Source organism: Coenobita brevimanus, chromosome 54 (genome assembly GCF_032717465.1).
Source record: "Coenobita brevimanus isolate Jiangsu-jjx chromosome 54, ASM3271746v2, whole genome shotgun sequence".
Taxonomy (NCBI): domain Eukaryota; kingdom Metazoa; phylum Arthropoda; class Malacostraca; order Decapoda; family Coenobitidae; genus Coenobita; species Coenobita brevimanus.
In genome coordinates this window covers 27,635,068-27,660,568 of record NC_137007.1, presented here as the reverse complement: position 1 = coordinate 27,660,568, position 25,501 = coordinate 27,635,068, and the positions used below count along the sequence as shown (strand labels likewise).

Here is a 25,501-nt window from a genome sequence, read left to right as displayed (position 1 = left end):
GGGCAGACCCCGCAGCATGCCAGCCAATCACAGTTAGTTGTGGGTGCAGCCCACCCTATGTGTCAAGCCTACCATCACTCTCTGAGTTGCTCCTGGTGACGCAGTATAGTGAAGACGTATCTGTGTGTTGTGCATTTGTGACCCACGCAGTGGTTACCCCCTAGTGCTGTTAGTTAGCCCGTGGCCCTCCTGTGTTGGAGTAATCTTTGTGGGAGCCATTCACTACTAGACCACATGTGATTAAGTGCACTGTACTGCATAGTGTACTACTCTCTACCCTCCATTGATGCCAGCAGTAGGTGAGTACAGTATGATTATGGTTATATTGTATACTATATTACTGTACTGTATCAGTACTGCAATATATTTTATGCATAACCCTTTGAGATTCTGATGACGATTTTGATTGTCATTTCAAATCCAACCTCAGCGATTCCGATGACGCTTTAATCATCATTTTAAGAAACTTTTGTAAAATATTCACCATTAATTGCATATACGCGTCATAGCAAAGAAACTCAAGCACGACATCACGGAATGGTTGCTGTGTGTGTGGCAGGTACTGCACAGCTGGTCTGACTCATGGCTTTGTTTTTTTATCACTTTATTCTTGGCAAATATTTTTCTACAGCAAAGTATAAAATTTTTGGTTTTTACCTAACTTTAACTCGTCACTTTGACTTTTTGTTTTCCCTTTTTGAACATACTACAATAAAGTACAACCATTCAGCTTCAAAATAACAACACAACCAGCATCCTGTCATAAAAAATGTATTCACACTGACCAATCAAAGAAAATGATTGTGAATTGAATATGCGGCTGAGACTAAAATAAAATTGTGTGTCTCTTTCCTTTCACTTTACCGCGCAAAAAAATACAAAAATTACAATAATCTATATATCATTGTAAAGGTAATTTATTGTAGTTTTGCATGGTTTAAACCAGATTTCTATCCATTGCCAGACACCTCAATCGCGTTTGGGGTGGCCACAAACAAAACGCCTCCACGTTGCCCTGTCCCCCGCCATTTCACTGCCCTGCTCCCAACTCACACCCTCCTCTCTCATATACCTCTTCATCTCATCCTTGGCCTCCCCCTCCCTCTTCCCCCCTCCACCTCGCTCACATACACTCTCTTCGTCAGTCTTTCACCCTCCATCCTCTCCACATGGCAAAACCACCTCAGTGTGTTCCTCATAACGCTTCCTATCACATCCACATCCACACCACAATTCTCCTTTATATCCTCATTCGTCAGCCTGTCTCTCCATGTGACTCCACAGGCTCCTCTTAAATAACTCATTTCCACTAGTCTCACTCTTGACTTGTGTCTTTCCGACAACGTCCAAGCTTCACTTCCATATGTTAGAGTTGGTATCCCAATACTGTCATGTAATAACTTTTCACTTCCATGCTCACTTCCCTGTTTCTTATCACTGCTTTCAAAGAACCAGCAACCTTTCTTCCCTGCTGTACTTCACCTTCCAAACCTCCATCCTTACTCATCACACTACCCAAGTACTTAAACGTACTCACATTTTCCAATTCCTCACCATCCAACCTCGCTGTACATTCACTGACTTCACCTCTCTCAAAGACCATCACTTTACTCTTCCCTACATTCACCTTTAGATTCCGTTTCTTACACACTCTCCCAAACTCATCCACCAAGCCTCGCAGCTCCCCTTCGTCTTCACTCAACAATATAGTATCATCTGCAAACAACATGGAGTTTCCAAACACTATCCTCTCTCACCAGGGCCACTCCAACATCCACTACCCTACCTTGTACCTCTTTTATTACCCCATCCATGTACAGATTGAACACCAATGGAGACGTGACACATCCCTGTTTCAACCCAACCTTCAAAGAGAAAAATTCACGTAGTTCACCATCCACACACAGTGCAGCCTTATCACTATCATACATACTCTTCACAGCATTCAACAACTTCCAGTCTACTCCATATATTCTTAACACTTTCCACAATCCTTGTCTATCCACCCTGTCATATGCTTTCTCCAAATCCATGAAAGCTGCATACAACTTCTCTCCCTTCTCTAGAAACTTTTCCACTAAAGATCTACGAATAAATATCTGATCTACACAACCTCTTCCCTTCCTAAAGCCTTCCTGTTCTTCTCCAACTAATTCCTCTGTTCTTTCTCTAACTCTGTCAGTAAATATCCTACCATACACTTTTCTTATTATACTAAGAAGACAAATGCCCGTATGATTACCGCACACTTCTTTTTCCCCTTTTCCTTTGTACAAGGGAATAATTATACCTGACTTCCAATCCTCCGGGACTCTACCTTCCTCCCATGCCAATCTACACATCTTCCACATCCATTCTACTACAATCTCTCACCCATGAATCAGCATTTCACCACACACTCCATCAATTCCTGGGGCTTTCCCCAATTTAACTTTCTCCATTGCTTCCACAACTTCTATCCTACTGATTTCTTCCTGTCTTCTCACCTCCCTCCTTCTCCCAGCCATTCCCCAGCCACTTGTACTCACATTGCTTCCATCCTGTATGTTCAACAATTCCTTAAAGTGTTCTCTCCATCTGGCCACTTTCTCTCCCTTCTCCACTAGTAATCTACCCTTTTTATCTTTCACTCCCCTGCTAACTTCACTTCCACCCTGTCTTACTCTCTTCACCTCTTTCCAGAACATTTTCTTACAGTCCCTCCATTTTACACTCAAATTCCTTCCAAATTCCTCATCCATTCTCTTCTTACTCTAGCTTACTAATCTTTTCACCTCTCTCTTTCTTTCTTCCGCCTCTCAGCTTCTTCCACACCCCTATTTCTCATCCATTCCTTGTATGCTTTCTTCTTTTGTGCCACAACCTGTCTCACCTCTTCAGTCCACCACGCTGTTCCTTGTACCCCCCTCCGTCTTCAACGCACCACATCGCATGCTGCACATATTTCTTCTGTAAATATCCTTCACACACCTTCCACGTCCCCCATCTGCTCTAATTCATATTTGCCCAATTGTTCCTCCACTTCTCTCTTATACTCTGCCTTTTTCTCATCCTCATGTGACCTTTCCACCCTCCTTGCAACTACCCCTTCCTCTCACCTTTCCCTTCTTCTATTTCTCCATCTTACTTGGATCCTAATGCTGGCCACCACCAAGTAGTGGTCAGAAAGTCCACTCCCCCAACCTCTAGAAGCTCTTGCATCCATTACGCATCTTCGTATCATTCATCCACACACACGTAATCAATCATTGCCTTCCTTTCTTTCAGTTCACCACCCACCCGTCTCATCACTCGCCATGTATACCTGTGGATCATTTAATGCCTGAAGAGGGTATTGGCTATCACCAACCCCCTCCCAGCACAAATGTCCACTAACGCACTGCCATTCTCATCTATCTCAGCAGGCACACACCACTCACCAACTGTTCCATCCACCTTCACATTCCCTACTTTACCATTCATATCACTGATCAAAAACACTCTCTGATTCCTTCCAAACCAGATTTACATATCTTTATTTTTATTTTATTTTTTTTTTTTTTCCAAATATTTTTCTGTGGCAAGGTATAGAAGTTTTGCTTTTTGCTTAACTTCAACTTGTCATTTTGACATTCTATTTTCTTTGTTCTTCTTTTTTGAACATACTGCTTTAAGATACAACTATTCAGCTTTAAAATGACACCAAAATCAACATTCTATCATGAAAAGTTTATTTACACAGAGCGATAAAAGAAAAGTATCAGACTGCGAAAATGTGGGTCAGCGTGAGTGGCTGACTCTAGCACAGACATAATCTGCCCGACCCAGAAACCTGATAGGGTTAATTTTAATTATATAATCATGGGTAATATTGTAGGAAAGTTTTTATGATAGAGGGTCAAGACGGATAGCTTAGGGTAGTGACGCAGTATCCAACTCAGTGCCGGCATTCTGCAATATCTGGTGTGGGGGTTTGCTGAATTACACCGGATAGTTGAGAGATTACTCTGTAATGTGACATGCAGGCAAACCACTTCTAGTCATCACAGTTATTCCATAAGTGACCATCAGACATGTGATATTTACATACACCATCACCCCTTTTAAGCTTTAATAATAAGACATTGTTCCCTCTGCTACCACATGCGTTGAGGCCCAACATCCAGAGTTGACAGTTCTCAGCCCCTAGCCACTGGGTGTTGGTATGGACTGACACAAAAGGGTTGGATGGAGACTGTTGCGTGTCGGTAGGAACCGCAAATGTATTCCCGCCACTGTTTGAAGTGCCCGCCAATTGGTCTCATCACCAAATAGTAGGGAGAGACTCCCCCTACCTGACGCAAACGTACCTCAGTCTTCTCTGTGACTTAGCCACGTGCTGAGGAATGTTTTCTGAAACCTCCACAACTGATTCCATTCCCGCCTTACGCAGACCACTTGCCTCATCCACCCCTGTCAAGTCTTTGTCCAAGGATGCTAGGAAAGGGCTTAGTGATAATGCCATAGGGCATGCCTTGGATGCCACAGTGTCTGGTTTATCCAGTAGTGGAGAAGTTGTCATGTTGAGAGCGAAGCCAAAGTCAGGGCTGCATGCACACAAAAACATCCTGTTTCAAGTGCCAGAAGTTACTCATCCTCACGTCCTTACTCATTGACGTGACCACTTGCAGACCTGGGGATGCTTTTATTTGCAAGTAGAAGAGTTGGTGAGTAATGTGGTCCTTAATTTGTTTCCCTAACTGCTATACTTTCCCAGATATGAAAGTTTGAAAAAAGGCTATTCTGGGAAAAATAGCCATAGGGAGAAGGTACTGTGCCAAAAACATCCCGATTTCTTGGGGGTTAAGGGTGAATTCCACGTAGGCAGTCTGTGGGGCAGTGGCATTTGGACCATGTAATAATGTGTAGAAGTCATTGATGACTTACTGTGTCATTTGGCACCACTTTCAAGGGGATAGTTTATCACGAGTGTTCCTGAACTGAAGAACTCTCAAAATAACAGAACTTTTGATAACCAGGGAGCTGGCAGCCTACCATTGGTGGTAAGATACAAAGTGTTATGCCTGGCTTTTGTATATGAAGTCTCCAGACACAAGAGGAATAAGTCCCAGCGAGTGCAGAAGTGAGGGGAATAGTCGCAGGATAGAGAAGGCTGACTCATGGCGGTCATTAAGCTGATAGAACTTGTTTTGTCATCAGCTTCAGTAAGGTCAACAGTCCATAAAGTTTAGTAATAGTAAGATGGGCTGACTTTTTTTGTTCAAACAAAGCAGAGGAAGAAAAACTATCTATTTGTCTATGGCCACATGCCTTAATCCCGTAAGGTGTGGCCACAAACAAATTGCCTCCATGTTGCCCTGTCCCCCGCCATTTCACTGCCCTGCTTCCAGCTCACACCCCTCTCTTTCATATACCTCTCCACTCCATCCCTTCATCTCATCGTTGGCCTCCCTCTCGCTCTTCTCCCCATCCACCTCACTCACATACACTCTCCTTGTCAGTCTCTCACTATCCATCCTCTTCACATGGCCAAACCACCTCAGTGTGTTTCTCCTAATGCTTCTTATCACATCCACATCCGCACCACAACGCTTCTTTGCGTCCTTATTTGTCAGTCAGTCTCTCCATGTGACTCCACATGTTCCTCTCAAATAACTCATTTCCACTGCTGTCACACTTGACTTGTGTCCCTCCAACAAGGTCCAAGCTTCACTTCCATACATTAGAGTTGGTATCACAATACTGTCATGCAGTAGCGTTTTCACTTCCATGCTTACTCCCAGTTTCTTATCACTGTTTTCAAGGAACCAGCAACCCATCTTCCGTGTTGTACCCTTTCAAGCACTTCACCCTCTAAACTTCCATCCTTACTCATCACACTACCCAGGTACATAAATGCACTCACATTTTCCATTTCCTCCTCATCCAACCTAACTGAAAAATTCACTGACTTCACTACTCTCAAAGACCATAACTTTACTCTTCCCTACATTCATCTTTCACTTTTAGATTCTGTTTCTTACACACTCACCCAGACTCATCCACGAAGCCTTGCAGCTCCCCTTCATCTTCACTTAACAACACAGTATCATCTGCAAACAACAGTACAGGGAGTTTCCAAATGCTGCCTTCTCTCACTAGGGCTACTCCAACATTCACTGCCCTACCTTGTATCTCTTTTATAATCCCATTCATATACAGATTGAACAACTATATAGACATGACAGATCCCTGTTTCAATCCAACCTTCAAATAGAAGAATTCACTCAGTTCACTATCCACAGACAGTGCAGCCTTAGCACCCTCATACATACTTTTCACGGCTTTCAGTAACTTCTCATCCACTCCATATATTCTTAATACTTCCACAGTCCTTGTTTATCCATCCTGTCATATGCTTTTTCCAAATCCATTAAGGCCACGTACACCTTCTTTCCCTTCTCGAGAAACCTTTCCAGTAAAGATCTAAGAATGAATATCTGATTTACACAACCTTTTCCCTTCCTAAAACCTTCCTGTTCTTCTCCAACTAGTTCCTCTGTTATTTCCCTAACTCTATCAATAAGTATCCTACCATATACTTTTCCTTTTACACTAAGAAGACAAATGCCCCTATGATTATAACATTCTTCTTTTTCCCCTGTTCCTTTGTACAGAGGCATAATTATACCTGACTTCCAATCCTCTGGGACTCTACCATCCTCCCAGGCCAATCTGGACATCTTCTACATCCATTCTGCTACTATCTGTCTCCCATGCTTCAGTATTTCACCACACTCCATCAATTCCAGGGTCTTTCCCCATTTTAACTTTCTTCACTACATCCACAATTTCGATCCTGCTGATTTCTTCCTCTCTTCTCACATCCCTTCGTCTCCCAGCCATTCCCCAGCTACTTACACTCGCATTACTTTCATTGTCTGTGTTCAACAATTCTTTGAAGTGTTCCCTGTATCTGCTCACTTTTTCCTCCCGTCTCCACTAGTAATAATCCATTTTTATCTTTCACTCCCCAGCTAACTTCTTTGGCACCCTGTCTAACTCTCCTTATCTCTTTCCAGAACATTTTCTTACATTCCCTCCACTTTACACTCAAATTCCTTCCAAACTGCTCATCCACTCTCTTCTTACACTCTCTTATTAATCTTTTCATCTCTCTCTTCCTCTCTGCATACAACTCTTTCTTCTGTCTTTCAATTTCTTCCATGCCGCTGTTTCTCAACCACTTGCTATAAGCTTTCTTCTTTTGTGCCACAGCCTCTCTCACCTCTTCATTCCACCATGCTGTTCCCTGCACCCCCTTTCATCTTCTCTTCAACCCACACACCACCTCTCATGCTGCACAGATTTCTTCTGTGAATATCTTGCACACACCTTCCACATCCCTCACCTGCTCCAATCCATATTCACCCAGTCGCTCCTCGACTTCCCTCCTATATTCTGCCTTTTTTCCATCCTCTTGCAACCCTTCCACTCTCCTTGCATGAACTTCTTCCTCCTGTCCTTCCCTTCTTCTACTTCTCCATTTCCTTTGGACCTTGATTCAAGGAAAAACAAACAAATAAAGAAAATAATAATCCATTCACCAGATTACTGGTGTCCACCGTTCATAAAAAATCTGTATCAGTTGGACTTGAATAGCTGTAGGCTGAAGTTTAGGAGGAAAGGAACTCTGGGGAAGCGAGTTTCAAAGAGATGCAGTTCAGAGAATAAAAAATTTGTGATAGGCTGAAGTTCTGCAATATAACAGTGTGACATTCCAGTCATGAGCACTACCAGATGCTTGTGTAGCACAGGGGAAGGCATGGAGAGGTGGCTTAATGGATGCAACTTCATCTCAGTATTTTCCATGTAGGTACAGTAAAACCTCACTATAACGGACTAACTGGGGCGCAAACCATTCCAAAGAAAGCAAAATTCCAATAAAAGCGACATCCAGACCTCCCCTTGTTAATCCAGACTTTTTCGATGTATCAGACATTAGTCTGGATTGTGCCAACAGTTTTTAAACTTTTCGCTACCATTGCATTACTGTACTGTATTATACAGTACATTCACTATAATTAAGTGGTATAATATATGCAATAATACTGTACTGTACTGTACTCTGATAAACATGTCTTTTACTTACCTTATTGTAATGAACATAACTGAAGTGGTCAGGCAGTCTGGACTGCTTCTGGCTTTATCAGACTTTCCAATATATAAGAATTTAGTCTGGTAGTTCCTTGATTCCTGTAAAAGTGAATTCTGGTCGGTTGAAGTCCGTTATATTGAGGTTATACTGTATCTAAAATATTGCAAGGGAGACAACATGCCTTCTTACCTGTAGGGGAGGTGGTTTATTTGTAATAGCAGAGTTATTAACCCCTACACGCTGGGGGTTTTCTGATGTTGCACGCTCCTCCCAACGTGGGGTATCCGTGACGGAAAAAGTACTCTTACTTCAAACCTAATATCTGGCACACTATAAGAGCTAGAGAAAAAATGAAAGATACATAAGATTCACCAACTCTTCCTCTTTCAAATGAAAATATCCCCATGTCTCCAGGTGGTCCCGTCGATGAGCAAGGATTAGTTAAAGTTCAAAGGGTGGCAGGAAGACGCTTGCGGATATACACGTCAACTGGCATTGCTCCGTGCCCAAAATCATGACAGCTTTACATATCAGCCAGCAGTTAGGGTTTAATACAGTAATCCCTCTAAAATCCAATGTAATAGAGCCCAAGCAATGTCTGGGACTTGGTCTTGTCCGGGACTAGGGAAAAATGCCCCTGGATACATACTTATAGACCCCAACCCAACCTAACTTTGAAAGCCACCTGAATAACTTCCTACTGGACATGCATATCACCTATTTAAGACCCTATTCACACAAATAAGGGACAGAAACCATAGAATAAGTGAAAAGAAACCAGCAAATGAGAAATTAGAAGTGAATAAGGAAAATATTTAGCAGTGTACACGGTACTTACGACACATCTGTGGCCGTCGGAAAGATTAATCCGCCTTCTGTATGGCTCTGACAGTGGTGAAGGTGCACTTGAAGCACATACAATAATCCAGTGTTGCACTGCACTTAATCCCTTGCACTGTGAATTATAATTGTTTAACACTGCATATTCTGTTCTTACTTGCGCCACGCCAGTTGCATCACGCCAGTGTTGCACTCTGCACTTAATCCTTTGCACTCTGAATTTCTTAACACTGCACAACACTGTAAATTCCCATGTGGTTTAGTGGCAAGGTATTGCAGTTTATTCACTGTCAGGGCCTGCAGCAGGTAGAGCACCACCACAAAGGCGAGCACGTGGGCAGCCATGGCAACAAGCGTTCTTTATATTCTCTCAATCTTGTTTATATCTTTCTTTTTGTGTGGGGACCACACTACTGCTGCATATTCTAACCTGGGGTGGATCATGGCCACTATCAATTTTTTCATCATCTCATCCACATAATGAAATGCTACTCTGATGTTAGTCAAGAGTTTATACTTTTCTCTAACTATCTTGTTAATATGTTTTTCAGGTGACAAACTATCCTGGACCAGCACCCCCAAATCTTTCTCTTCTCTCGCTTTTATGATTGATTCATTACTTATCCAATAATTCAGTGATGGCCTCTTGGTACTTTTACCTATTTCCAATATTTTACATTTCTTTGCATTAAATTTCATTTCCCACATCCAGCTCCAGTCATGTATCCTATCCAGATCCTCCTGCAGCATTTTACAATCCTCCTCAACCTTTACCTTCCTCAAGATCTTTACATCATCAGCAAACAGACTTGCATAACTGTTCACTCCGTCTACCATATCATTTACATAAATCAGGAACATTACTGGCGCCGACACCGAACCTTGAGGGACTCCACTTGTTACTTCCCTCCATCCAGACATCCTATCCTTTATTACTGTCCTCATTTGTCTGTCTCTCAAAAAGTCTCTCATCCATTGCAGGAGTTTCCCCTTCAGTCCTCCTATATACTCTAGTTTCCACATTAATCTCTTATGGGGTACCTTGTCGAAGGCCTTCCCCAAGTCTAAATACACACAGTCCCCCCAACCATCTCTCTTCTGTACCTCGTCAATCGCTCTTGAGTAAAAGTCCAACAAGTTGGAAACACATGACCTTCCAAATCCAAACTGACATTCAGCCAAAATATTCATGTCTTCTAGATAGTTTATCCATCTGTCTTTCAGGATTCTGTGTGTGTGTGTGTGTGTGTGTGTGTGTGTGTGTGTGTGTGTGTGTGTGTGTAATTCACCGGGTCGGTCAGGATCACTTGATGGTCGTGATCGTCAGCTTTTACCCTCCCGGAAGGGAGCTGGGAGCTCATATAGTCCGATCTAAGGGCAAGGCTGTGACCTTCACACACGCACACACCCGTCCCCTTGCTCAAGGGGAACAGTAACCACCCACTTCGTCAATGAAACTTTTCGCAACCTGAGCGAGGCGCGAACTCCCGTCCACCAGTTGGCAAGCGAGAACGTTACCACTGCACCAGCGAGCGGTGTGTGTGTGTATGTGTGTCTGTGTGTGTGTGTTTGTGTGTGCTTGTATCTGTTCCCTAAATATCTCAAAAAGTTGTGAATGAACTTTCACCAAAAAGGTCAGGAAATAGTAACTATGTGGATGTGCAGAAGCCTTTTACTTTTGCCGAGGATTTGATCAGAGATGACTGAATACCAGCTGCCATATATTGTTTAACCCCTAAACCACGGGGTTGTTTTTGCTTGACTTGCGTGTCTCGCGGGCATATTCGCGCTCCGACAGACTCTCTAAAAATAGTTTGCCAAAAATCAGTTATTAGTCCTAGAATATTAAAATTACATATGCATATGGCACATACCTTCAGCTTTCTCCTGGGATGTTTGTTGAGCTTTTGTCGAATACCGTAGGACTTGTGGAGACCTCTGAAGTTGGGTAACGAAGTCTCCACTTTACACTTCCCGACAACCCGTAATATGATTACCACAGCCTGATATTATCACTAGAAACACAATTCTGTGATTCTCAAATAGTTTGGAATCCATACTCCAAAAAAAAAAAACACTGTGAAAGTAATGAAAATTATGAGCACGTATGACCTTCCCACTTGCGCTCGTTTGCTGCTGGTGTTCTGTCATTTATTATTCATAAAAACACACACTTTATATTTCTATTACTTTATAACACTTATATATAGCTACAGTCTTTATCCATAAGTTTCTTTCAGTAATAGTAGTTTATTGTCACTGTAGGCATTCAATTTCTCTTTCAGTAAAATACGTAGCATTCACTTTCACGTCTTGTATACTAGCGTTGAGAGTGAATCTGTCATTTTCACTGCCACTTTCATAACTCATAGTATTCATACATGCTAGGGTGAAAGTTTCGCTTTCATTACTCCTAGTATATATACTCGTATTCTTATATTACTACTCATTTACATTCCTATTTACATTTTCTATTTTATTTACATTATTAACATTTCTGTTTTATTTACATTGTGTTATGCACTGTCACTTACAGTAACTTATAAAACTATTTTCCACTGTTCACTTATATTTACATTCATTGCATTCACTTGCTGTTTACACATTATTTACATTTCCACTTGCACTGTTTTACTCACCAGAAAGATCGTAGTCACTGTCTATCATTTTCATTGACAAATTAGCCAGTTGACGTTCCACAGCAGTCACTTAGCCCTTTACCCTTTTCCACACGAGGTTTAGTAGGGGGTTGAGGTCACAGGGCCCTTTTTTGCATGGGGCTAAAAAGCGACGAAATTGGACAGGTGTGAATCCGACGTGGTTTCACCTTGAAAGACGACAGTAAACTGAATACAGTTTGTTGGCCTTGGGGGATTGCAATGCTGCCAGTGTCAGCATGGTGACAGCTGTTAATATATATGCTATGAAATGATTGGCAGGAAATCTAGACAATACATAATAAATTAGGTAGTTCCAGGTGAATGTAAATATCACTTAGGCTTCTCCCTTCTTTTCTTATATATATTTTTATTACGAGAATAGATTATACGGCGTATTTCAAGAGGAAATAAACAGCGAATATTAGCGAATGAGTGCACGTGAGGTGTTGTCAGGTGATAATTAGCTAGTTCCAGGTGTATGGCACTATCACTTACCTTATTTCTTTTTGTATTTATTATTTGGTATAAGAATAGGGCTTAGGGCTTTTTTCAATGGATGAAATCAGTGGAAAATTCCAGGGAAGATTTACTTAGCGTAGCACAGCCGGACAGGTGAAAGGAGAGGGTAATGGAGGGGAGGTAGGGAGGGGAGTCAAGAACGGGGAGAAATGGCTAAATTGTCAACAATGGATGGGAGTACAGATGAGATTAGGAGTGCTGACTAGTGTTGGACATTGGCAGTACTGATAGATAATACAAGCCACCACTTGAAAGCCCGGGCGAATTCAAAATAACACAGAATCACAAAAGTGACGCCCTGCAGTATGATCCCTTGCTACCAAGCGTCACGAAAGTGACGCCCTGCAGTTAAGCGGTTAGTATAGGTTGGCTTTTTGTGAAATGCAGTAACTGAATTCTGTAGTTTTGCAAATTTTCTTCAAGTTTGGTTTGTAGGTACCTCGTACCTTAGCCAATAACATATTTTGGTGGGTTATTACCATTAAATCCCCAAATGCTTTTGTTTAATTTTTATCTGCTTTTACTCTCAAACCCTTCTGCTTCATTCTGTCATTCCATTTCCTAAATATTTCCCCCACCTATCTCTAGTTATCTGTAATCAACACCAAGTTGTCAGCACACACCATCTTCCATGGGAGTGCACTTTTGAAGTCACATGAGAGAGCTTCATGCACCTTGTCAAACAATAAGGAGCTCAAGATGGACCCCTGATGCACGTCAAACTTTACAGAAAACTCATCACTCAGATTTCTGTTCACTCTCACTTGAGTGCTTGATATCAGACAATAATAGAAGTGACAGTGGTCCTTTGAAGAGGAGGAGAGAATGAATCATTAACTTCATCTCCAGCTTTCCTGAAAAGTATTTTTTCACACTCTTCTGCCAGCATTTATGGGTGAATTAATTTCATTATTTTACATATTAACAAGATGTTGCTAGGTATTTTAGATAAGTACTGGGTGTTTATGGAACGACGTGTTCTTGATTGTAGGTAATCAGGAAAAAGAGAGTCAAAGGCTCTGGTACAAGTTATTTTGTGGAAGTATAAAAAAAAAGTACTCATAGTTATCAAATTTTTGCTCATTGCCCCTTTTTTTTTTTCTTATAGTAGAGTTAATGACTCGGATCCCACTGTGCCTCAGGTGATGATTGATCTGGAGACATCACACCAAATATTGCAGTATTGGTGTTATAAGTTTGTAGGCCTGCAGTTTAATAACCTGATTAGTGTGTAGTTGGTTTGTTTTGGCCTGACAAAATTAAGCGTCTCCCACAACATGAGTACTATATCATGGTTACATGAAATTTGGTCACCTTTGGTTATGAGATAGGAATGAGTTTCCTTGGTTAGTAGATTATCAACTGAGCTAAAAGGTGTCAGGTTAAATGTGTATCAGTAGACAAGTGGAGTACTTCTCTTGGTTCATTGGTTATATGATGAACTAAGATTCTGTGGGACTAAAGGTTCATTTTTCCTTCAGACCATGGTTGATATGTTAAGTTTCATTTTGGTCTCAACATCAGTGGCAGTGGCAGGATGTAAGACTTGGCTCTTGGCAGTGTGTTCATACATTTTAGGGACAGGCTGTAGGCTCTTTTATTACCAGGAAACAGTATCCCAAATGGTGCCCTTCAGTGTTAGACTACCACATTAGAAGTGTTTTAAACTCAGAAATTAGTAAGTGGGAGAGAAAGTAGTCTTGCAATGATCTTCATGTAATGACTTGCATAAACACCATGTAGTCGATTAGCAAGTGGTTTAACTCTCTCCTTTATCCTAGATTTAGGTGGCAAGTTTCATTTTGGCCTTATAACTGACTCCGTGTTGTATATTGTTACACATACCATGAGATCGAGGAAAATGGCATGCCACAGTTAGAGCTCCACTACTGGCTTATTTTGAATGGTGAACGAGTAAGTGTTTGGCCCATTTCTTTGCAAATGCTTTCAATAAGTTATCCCTGTATCTTGTCTTTCTCTTTTCTTGCATTAGTGATCCTATATTGCCTTGTCTTTGAGTGGGGAAAAAAAAAAAATAAGGATGGTGGTTATAGCAGTATGAAAATGCTCCAATGAAGTGGCATAAGTGAGGAGTTACTATATATTTTAACCATTTATCTGCAGCCTTCCAGGGGTTTTCGCTTGCTAATTAATTTTGTCAGACTGTACCCAGAATAAAATTTTTAACTGTGAATCTTGTTTGTAATACTTTATAATTTGCAGTACATCTTCATTTCTTCAGTGGCTCACCACTTATGTAGAATCATAAAAATTATTTATGATTTCAGTTCAAGAAAGATAAAGATAACAAGCAGTTACGGTATGCAACAACCCTATGTGTACCATGTGACAAGTACTGGAAACGACGTCAGTTCTGTTATGTTTGCCTCAAGGTTTACCGCAGCATCCCTGAGGATGGCATGGTGCGCTGCTCGAATTGCCCGAAGTATATTCATCGTGAAGGTATGTGGATTCCATGATTAGTAAAAATACTGGAAGACCTTTATCATTTTGGAGATCAGATAGAAAGAATATAGTGTACATGTACTGTGAACAAAACAACCTTTTCTCATCAAGCACAGTAAAATTGCTGTGGGCAACTTTGAGTTGACAGTATACCGGTATGTTATAATATTCATTATCATAAAATGTGAACCATTCTGAGAAAAAATGATTTGTAAAAAGTTATTATTATTACTACAGTGGTAGATGGGGTGCCCATCATCCACTGACTCAGTGTAGGGATGCCTTATGGTCTCTACACTGAGTGACAAGCCAAATGGTTTCCTGTACCCAGGAAACCATTTACTATGCTAAGTGGTAACCACATCACTGGGGTTTTTGGCCAGGTTAAGTCCCCCCAGATTCCCCTATCTAAAATCCTTTAATCATGGCAAATGTTTCGGAGAGCCTTGGAGGGCCCAATACCTTCCCAGGGCCCCAACCAAATGGACAGATCTGCATGACCATGTGGAATGTGAGAGGTGTGAATGAGGAGAGCAAGAGGGTGGAAGTGGTGAATTTGTTCAAGAGTACGAGATATGCAATGATGGCATTGTGTGAAACAAAGATGAAAGGATGTGAAGTGCAGGAGTGGGAGGGTGTGAAATGTATAAGGTCAGGCATGAATGGGTGAGGAAAGTGCAAGGAAGGAGTGGCTTTGTTGATGAATGAAGTATGACAGAGTGAAATGAATGATTACAAATGTGTGCTTGAGATGTAAGCTATCTATGTCAGTTCAAGTTTGAGAAGGTGAAAGTGGCTGTGTTTGTAGTGTATGCATCGTGCGGTGACAGGAGTCAGAGAGAGAAAGACAGGTTTTGGGATGAGCTGGATGAAGCAGTGGGAGAAATGCCCAGGAGCTATAAAGTGATCGTAATGAGTGATATGAATGGAAGAGTAGGCACTGGTCCTGAGGATGACATAATGGGTTGTAATGGTGTACCAAGAGAAAATGATAATGGGAAGTGACTGAAGGATATGTGTTAGGAAAGGGGGATGTGCATTTGTAACTCATATTTCAAACACAAAGATGCACATAAATATACGTGGTATACAGGGAATGGGGATTGTGTTGAAAGGAGCCTGATTGATTATGTGCTTGTAGAGAGGTCAGTGCTGGGATTGGATGCTGATACGAGGGCCTTGAGAAGATGATGTGGAGGTCTGTCAGATCATATGATTGTGGTATGCAAGATCAAGCTGAGAGGAGTGACATGGACCAGGAGAGAGAGGAGCAATGCAGGGAGAAAGACTGAAAGTCAGGAAGCTGAGTTTCAAAGAAATTCCAGATGAATATAGGATCAAAGTAGGGGAGGAGTTAGAATCAGGGAATTGGAATGAAATGGATCTGGATAGCCAGTGGAATGCATGTAAGGATTGCTTAGTTAGGAATGCTAAAGCAGTGTGTGGTGTGGTAAGAGTAACAACAAAGAAGAAAGGTAATGGCATGGTGGAATGAAGAGGTTAAGAGAGCAGTGGAGGAATAGAGAATGAAGTGGCTAGAATGGTTACAGAACAGGGGTTCAGTTGAAATAGGAACTGAATGTATTTATCTCAAGAAGCACATAAAGAGACTAGTGCAGAGGAAAAAGGAGGAGGTAAATGATGATCTAGGAAGAAAAATGAATGCAAACAACTCTGAAAATAGGAAGTTATTCTCAAAAGCAGTGCAGAAATTTAGAAGTGACAGCGGAAAGAAATGTGAACATGTGAAGGATGTAAGTGGTAGATTATTAACCCATGGGAATGAAATAAGGACCAGATGGAAAGAATGTTTTGAAAGCCTAATGAATGGGAATAGAGAGAGCAGAGCCTTTGTAAACATAATTGATTTTGGGGATGTGCAGAGAAGGCTCTCTGAAAGAATATCTGAAACAACTGCCATGATTAAGTGATTTTGGATAGGGGGAATCTGGGGGACACTAAACCCAGTCAAAAACCCCAGTTATATGGTTACCACCCAACGTAGTAAATGGTTTCCTGGGTACAGAAAACCATTTGGCTTTTAACTCAGTGTAGAGATCATAAGGCATCCCTACACTGAGGGAATGGGTGATGGGCACCCCCATCCACCACAAATGACTCTGTCGGATATGTTTTTGTGAAGCTACAGAACGTGGTGAATGTTTTTGGCATATCTGATAGAGCCCGGATTCTGGGGGCTTGAATGATGAGTGAATGGAAGTGTGGACCATTGGATTGGGCAAATTTTGGCTGTCTGGACATTGCTACTCCTCACCCTGTCCTAGGGTGGGAAAGGAGGTCCTGATGATGATGATGATGACAATACAGAGAAGGAATGCAGTGATAGGAAATGTGACACTCACGCAGATGAAGAATGGTGTGAAACAGCTGAAAAATGGGAAAGCAGCTGAGGTTGATGAGGTGTGTGCAGAGATGATTAAGTGTAGTGGAGAGAGCGGAATGAAGTTCTTCTTTGAGATATGTAGGAAGGCATGGATGAGTGAAACTGTGACGGCAGAGTGGAAAAAGGCTGTGATTGTATTCCTGTACAAAAATAAGGGTGAGCTAAGTGAGTGCAAGAATTATCATGGTATAAGTTTATTGAGTGTGGTAGGGAAAGTATATGGAAGAATTATTATAACGTAAGAGCGATATCAGATGTCCTAGTGAATGATGAACAGGGTGGCTTTAGGAGTGGCAGAGGATGTGTGGATCAATCATTTGCAGTAAGACAGATAGTGGAGAAGGCTTGTGAGAAGGACTATAAGGTGTTTATGGCATTCATGGATCTGGAAAAAACATACAACAAAGTAGACAGAGAAGGATTGTGGAAGCTTTTGTTTATGTCTGGTGTAGCTGGTAAGCTGCTAAGTGACAACAAGAGTTTTTATGATGGTATTGCAGCATGCGTAAGGGTAAATGGGTATCTAAGTGAATAATGGTTCACAGTTTGTGTGGGTGTGTGACAAGGTTGTGTGATGTCCCTATGATTGTTCATTATATATATATATGGATGGGGTGATGAGTAAAAGCACAAGTACTGGAGAGGGGGATGGCTTTGGTAATGAATGGTGATGGATGGAATATATGAAATTTGTTGTATTCTGATGATGCAGTGTTACTTGCAATAACGGACAAGGACCTAGTAGAAATTTGTTGTATGCTGATGATGCAGTGTTACTTGCAAGTAACGGACAAGGACCTAGTAGACTAGTGCAGAGTTTTGCTGATATCTGTGAGCGTTGGGCCTTGAGAGTAAATGTAGAAAAGAGTAAAGTGATGGTTATTGAGAGAGATGGTGATTCCCAGTGTGATGTTACAGTGAATGGAGAGAGTCTGGAATTGGTGAGAGAGTTCAAATACCTGGGTACAGTGATAGAAAAGAGTGGAAAATGTGCAAAAGAAGTGGAAAGTAGAGTGACACAAGGAAGGAAAGTAGTTGGTGCAGTGAAGGCCTTGATAAGAATCAGAGGCTTGAGTGTTGCAGCTACACAAGGCTTACGTGAAGGAGTGTTAGTGCCATCTTTAACATATGGATATGAGACTATGGTGTGGCAGGAAAATGAAAAGTCAGGAACGAGAGCAGTGGATATGGGAATGCTGAGGAATGTATGTGGAGCACAGAGAGTGGATAGGATTCAAAATAATGTGGTTCATGAAAGATGTGGAGTGAGGAAGTCTGTGGACACCAGAAGCGAAGAGAGTGTACTGAGGTGGTATGGTCATTTGGAGAGAATGGATGACAATAGAGTGGTGAAAAAGGTATCTCTGAGTGAATTTGAAGGAGAGAGGAGGCGAGGTCGGCCAAGGAGAAGGTGGAGAATATGGTGGATGAGTGTGAGAGGAAGAGAGGTTTGGAAGTTGGTGCGACTCAGGAGTGACAAGAGATCGAAGTCGGCCAAGGAGAAGGTGGAGAGATATGGTGGATGAGTGTGTGAGGAAGAGAGGTTTGGAAGTTGGTGGGGCTCGGGAGTGACGAGATCGAGCTGACTAGATGAATATTGTGAGGAGGAGCGCATGATCAGAGATTTGGCACCCCATTTTAATGTGACAGCGTCCGGATTGACTCTGTCAAATGTGTTTATATGAAGCTACAAAACGTGGTGAAAGTTTTTGACATATCAGATAGAGCCAGGATTCTGTTGGCTTGAATGATGAGTGAATGGAATCATGGCCCATTGGATTGGGGAAATTTGCACTGTCTGGACATTGCTACTCCTCACCTTGCCATGGGATGGGAAAGGAGGTCTGGATGATGATGATGATGATGATGATGAACAAGAGGATGACCATGGTAGATATGTCACTGAAAAGAATAGTCTGAGCCAGTTGGCATGTCGTTTGCACATGAAATCTCATTTATCAGGAAGCAAGAATTAGTGGGTAGGATAACTCCAAGGGTTTTAAGTGCCTGGCCAGTGAGATTAACCCACATTACTGTTTTATGTATATACAGTAAAATCTCAAATTTGGACAGTTTAGAATTCGATGAATCAAATTTCGATGCATTTTGGAGTGGTCTGCTTACCTTACTTTTCGATGCAAATTCACGAATTTCGATGCTTTCAGGGCCAGACTCCAACCAAAACAAGCAAAGATAATATGTTTGATGCAAACCAAAATGCTAGAAGTGAAGGAAAATAATAATAAGAAGTATGAACCTAACCTAATATTGTATGTAACATGTGCTCTCTGGGCCAGACTCCACCCAAAACAAGCAAAGATACCGGTAATATTTTTTATGCGAACCAAATTGCTAGAAGTGAAGGAAGATTATAAGAAAAAGTATGAGCCTAACCATACGTGGACATGCATTTCACTGCAATTTAGTTGTGTTTTTTCTTTGTATTTTCGTCCCAACTTACCTGTTTCAAAATGGCAAGCAAGATTGGTTCTTTGGGTAGCAGTGGTAATGTACAAGAGCAGCCTGGCACCTCTAAATCTTCGCAGCCAAAGGAGAAATGGCATTACAGGAAAGGACAGAAATACACCAAGTATACACTTGCTGGCAGTATGGCAATACAGTGCAGAGCTAAAGTTACTTAACCACAATTATAGTTCATAAAGTTTACAGGGGGTGTGGGCAAAAAATCATGATTTTATGTAGTTAGGTTTGCAGGCCCCGAACCCAAACAGTTTTCCCATAAGAAGTTCAGTTTAAATTTCGATGATTTGAATTTCATGGTGATTTTTAGGTACATATGTCCATCGAAATATAATATGAAATTTCTCTGTATATATATATATATATATATATATATATATATATATATATATATATAAAATAATAATACTGGAGCACTCAGGAGATGGGAGAACCTAATTATGGCATGGTATGTACATAGTATATAGAGAATCTGAAGTAACAGGTTCATTTTTAGTGCAGTTTTTTATAGCATGGTAGATAAAAATGAACTCTTTTGCCAGAGATGCAGTTGGAAAAGGCTGTTTATGTAGAACTGTGTGACAATTCAAGCATCATGACATCACTCCATTCAAGTTTAGTTGGTTCCCATACATGTCATGAGAGTGTGTGTGTGTGTGTGTGTGTGTGTGTGTGTGTGTGTGTGTATTTACCTATTTGTATTTACCTATTTGTAGTATACAGGAATTGAGCAATGCTCGTGTTGTCCTGTCTCCATATCCACATTTATCAAGTCTACCTTTACACACATGAATGTTTTTCTCATGCACCACCTCTTTGTCTAAGTCGTTCCAAATATTTAAGAATATACCTAATTGTGATATACACGGAATGTACTATGCTCGTGGGTTTCCGTCGCTGTTTCTCAATAAGTCGAATTTAACTTTAAACTCGTTTAAGTTTTTTGACTGGACGATCTCTTTGTCCAGGCTATTCCATAAGTCTATACTTCTGTAAGGAAAGCTATATTTCTTGATATCCTTCAAGCAGCTTGACTTTTTCAATTTCATTCCATGTCCTCTTGTTGCTCTCTTATCCCATACAAACAGATCTTCTTTGTCAATTTTATCTACTCCCACCATGGTCCTGAACACCGCAATCATGTCTCCCCTCTTTCTCCTTTCCTCTAATGAAGGCAAATCCAGTTTTTCCAGCCTCTCTCTGTATGACAGGTCTGTCAGACTGGGGACCATCTTGGTTGCTGTTCTTTGTATTCTCTCAATCTTGTTTATATCTTTCTTTTTGTCTGGGGACCACACTACCGCTGCATATTCTAACCTGGGGCGGATCATGGCCACTATCAATTTTTTCATCATTTCCTCATCCATATAATGAAATGCTACTCTTATGTTAGTCAAGAGCTTATAAGTCTCTCCAACTATCTTGTTAATGTGCTTTTCTGGTGACAAACTATCTTGGACCATCACTCCCAAATCTTTCTCTTCTCTCCTTTTTGTGATTAATTCATTACCCAACAAATAATTCAGTGATGGTCTCCTGGTACTTTTACCCATTTCCAATATTTTACATTTCTTTACATTAAATTTCATTTCCCACGTCCGGCTCCAATTGTGTATTCTATCCAAATCCTCCTGCAGCATTTTACAATCCTCCTCAACCTCTATCTTCCTCAAGATCTTTACATCATCAGCAAACAGACTCGCATAATTGTTCACTCCATCTACCATATCATTTACGTAAATCAGGAACATTACTGGCGCCAACACTGAGCCCTGAGGGACTCCACTTGTTACTTCCCTCCATCCAGACATCTTTTCCTTTATTACTGTCCTCATTTGTCTGTCTCTCAAAAAGTCTCTCATCCATTCCAGAAGTTTCCCCTTTAGTCCTCCTATATATTCTAGTTTCCACATTAGTCTCTTATGAGGTACCTTGTCAAAGGCCTTCTCTAAGTCTAAGTACACACAATCCACCCAACCATCTCTCTCCTGTACCACATCAATCGCTCTTGAGTAAAAGCTCAACAAGTTTGAAACACATGACCTTCCACTTCTGAATCCAAACTGACATTCAGCCAAAATATTCATCTCTTCCAGATATTTTATCCATCTGTCTTTCAGGATTCTCTCACACAATTTTGCAACCATGCTGGTTAGAGACACTGGTCTATAATTCAGGGGTTCTTCCCTGTTTCCTCCCTTGTAAATTGGTACCACATTTGCCCTCTTCCATTCTTTTGGCACTTTCCCCTCTTCCAGTGAGCATACAATTAAGCTGAGAATTTTATCCGCCAGTTGTTCTCTGCATTCCTTCAGTACCCAATTAGAAATTCCATGAAGTCCTGGGGCTTTCCTTACATCTTGAGTTTCCAGTAATTTATACACTTCCTGTACCTCCACTTTTATATCTTTCATCACTGGAACATTTCTAATCACTCCCTCCCCTTCCACAAGCTCCTTTTCTTTAGTGAAAACTGACTGGAAACGTTTGTTCATTATTTCTGCTTGCATTGCCGCATCCTTAAAGACCTCTCCTTCTACTTTCAGCTTGGTGATTCCTTCCTTTTGTTTCAGTTTGCCATTAACAAATCTATAAAACAGTTTGGGTTCATCCTTGCATTTGTCAATTATACCTTTTTCAAAATTCCTTTCTTCTTCCCTACGTATTCTTGTGTATTCGTTTCTTGTTCTTTTATATTCTTCCTTTGTTCTGTCTTTACCTCTCTTTCTCCAATTGTTCCACGCCTTATCTCTCTCTTTTTTGGCTATCATACACCTTCTATTAAACCACTCCTTTTTCCTGTTTTCTTTCCCTCTTACCCTTGGTACAAATTTTTCCACTCCCAAATTATAGAGGTCTAGAAAGATATCCCACTTCCTCCGTATCTCTCTTGTTTCTCTGAATTTTCTCCAATCCGCATTTTCAAAAAAGTTTCTCAATCCTGTAAAATTTGCTTTGCCAAAGTTGTATCTTCCCTGTCTATGAAGCTCGTCTCTTGGCTCGACGTTTCCTATTAACATCTGGAACTCAATGACCACGTGATCACTTTTTCCCAAAGGACAGAGATATTCCAATGATTCTATTACATCGGGTTCTTTGGTGAACAGTAAACCTAACCTTGCTGGTGTGTCCTCACCTCGAAACCGTGTCTCTTCTTTGACCCACTGCGTCATCACATTATTCATTATTATATTTAATAACATAGTGCCCCACGAATCCTCGCCGCCTCCCTAGTACCATTCCTCCCAGTTCACCTCTTTACAATTAAAGTCACCCACCAAAATTATATTATTGCTTTTCTCAATTATTTTTTGCAAGTAGCTAGCCATATCTGACAACATCTCATGGTATTCGTCATCCTTCCATGCTCTCGTCTTTGGGGGAACATACACTACCGCCATATCTCTGTTAACATTCTCTCCAGTTTCTAATTTCATATATATCACTTCAGCCCTGCCTTCTCCCATTTCCACAGTACTGTATCTACATTTATGTTGTTTTTCACTGCTATCATCACTCCTCCTCCCTTTTTTTCTTTTCTGTCTTTTCTCCACAGTTTGTATTTACCATCTCCCAAATGAACATCAATATCTTCCCTTAATTTGGTCTCTACAAAGCACATGACATCAGGTTCATGTTCTCTCAAGAAATCATTAATTTTGATCCTTGTCGATATGAAACCATCAACAGTAGTATATATCACCTTCAAATTATTTTTGACATTATTAATACCCTCTTCTCTCCTACTCTCTGTCCGTACCACTTCCTCAACTTCTGATCTTTCACAACCATCCCCCCTAGTTTCCTTCACTTCTATTTCCTTAAATACCATTTCCTTACTTTCATATCCAATACTCTCCAAAAAAAAGTATTACGTTCTTCCTCTGACCTCTTATCATTTTTTTCCTTTACTTCTTCCTTTAATGATTTTAAAACTTCTCTTTCTTCTTCATTCAGATCTTTTCTTATTATAATATTTTCCATCCCCGCCTCTTTGCTTAATTTCCAGGTCACTTTAAGTATCTCATTTATTACACTTTCTGATGTAAACTTGACTCTCATTGGTCTTGTTTCCCCTTTCTTATAAGGCCCTATCCTCCTTACTTCCTCAATTTCTTTTACCCACTTGTCTCCTTCGGGGTCAGTCTTGCCTAATATTCCTCTCACCATGTTCGTGTCTCTCTCGAGACTTGCGAACCTAACCTTTTCTTCCTCTTCCCTGTTTCCAAATACTGCCACACATCTGTTCCTTTCTACAGTTTCTCTCACTATTTTCTCTTTTTTCTTCAGTATTTTCACTACATTTTCTTCCATTTCTTTCTTGTTCATTTCCCTTTCTTCCTGGATGATCTCTCTTAAGCTGACCACTTCTTTCTGTTCTTCTTCTACATGTGCCCACTTTGCCTTACGTTCTTCTAATACATTACTCACCTTCTCCGTTTTATTAGTACTCTCTTCAAGTTTCCTCCTCAGTTCAACATTTTCCCTCTTCAAATTCCTAATCTCTTCATTGGCTGTTTCGTTGGACTGGATTAGACTCTGTATGGTGGTTTCCGTATTTCCTGACACATCCTTTATCACTAGATTCTCTACTTTTTTTTCGAGTTCACTAATCCTCATAATTAATGTTTTCACCAGGTCCATGACATTAGTATTAGCATCAAATCCTTGAAATTCCATTCCCTCATTGTTTACCTTTTCGGCCATGTTTAATGTAAAGTACCTAAACAGCTGTTACCGAATAAGCCACAAACATTCATGTATACTATTGCCAACAAATCTTTACATTTTTGGTAGTCTACTAACTTTCATTATTTTAAATTTAAAGAAAGACCCTAGGAGACAGGACAGACAAAATTCCTGAAACTACTCAAGGTTAGGAGCGATGCCTGGGACGTCCGCTCTCTCCGACTGTTCGTGTGTGTGTGTGTGTGTGTGTGTGTGTGTGTGTGTGTGTGTGTGTGTGTGTGTTTGTATTTTCCTCCTTACCTGCCTCACATAAAATCTCCTTGTTAGTCTCTCACTCTCCATCCTCTTCACATGGCCAAACCACCTTAGTGTATTTTTCCTAACGCTTTGTTTCACATCCACACCACAAAGCTCCTTCATTTCTTTATTTGTCAGGCTGTCCCTCCATGTAATTCCACATGCTCCTCTCAAATAACTCATTTTCACTGGTCCCACTCTTGACTTACGTCCTTCTAAAAAGGTCCAATCTTCAGTTCCATATGTTAGATTAGAGATGGTATCTCAATACTATCATCCAGCGACCCGTTTACTTCCATATTCACTTCTGTATTTCTTATCCCTGCTTTCAAAGAACCAGCAACTTTTCTTCCTTGTTGTACACTTGCAAGCACTTCTCCCTCCAAACTTCCATCCTTACTCATCACACTACCCAAGTATTTAAATGCACTCATATTTTCCATTTCCTCATCATGCAATCTCACTATGCATTTAGGGACTTCATTTTTCTCCAAGATCATAACTTTACTCTTCCCTACATCCACCTTTAGATTCCGTTTCTTACACACTCTCCCAAACTCATTCTCCAAGCCTTGCAGTTCCCTTTCATCTACAGTATTATCTGCAAACAACAGTACAGGAAGTTTCCAGACGTTGCCCTCTCTCATTATAGCCACTCCAGCATCCAATGTCCTACTTGAATCTCTTTTATAACCAAGTCCATATACAGATTGAACATCCATGGAGACATGACACATCCCTGTTTCAGTCGAACATTCAAATAGGAAAATTTTCTCGGTTCACTATCCACATGCACTGCCGCCTTAGTGCCCGCATACATGCTCTTCATGGCATTCAGCCACTTCCCATTTACACCATACATTCATAATGTTTTCCACATTCCTCGTCTATCCACCCTGTCGTATATATTCTCTAAATCCATGAAGGCTGCCTGTAACTTCTCTCCCTTCTCTCGAAACTTTTCCGCTAAAGACCTGAGAATGAATATCTGATCTACACAACCTCTTCTCTTCCTAGAACCTCCCTGTT

General features: G+C 40.9%; 1 protein-coding gene across 1 annotated transcript in view; it reads left to right on the top strand.

Moving 5' to 3' along the window:
• The window catches only part of LOC145401062 (uncharacterized), a 283,839-nt gene that overhangs the window by 190,481 nt on the left and 67,857 nt on the right, over positions 1-25,501 (top strand). Inside the window, exon 10 of the mRNA XM_080273434.1 lies at positions 14,424-14,598. Within this exon, the coding sequence (XP_080129560.1) occupies positions 14,424-14,598 (175 nt within the window). The remainder of the gene's footprint in view (positions 1-14,423; positions 14,599-25,501) is intronic.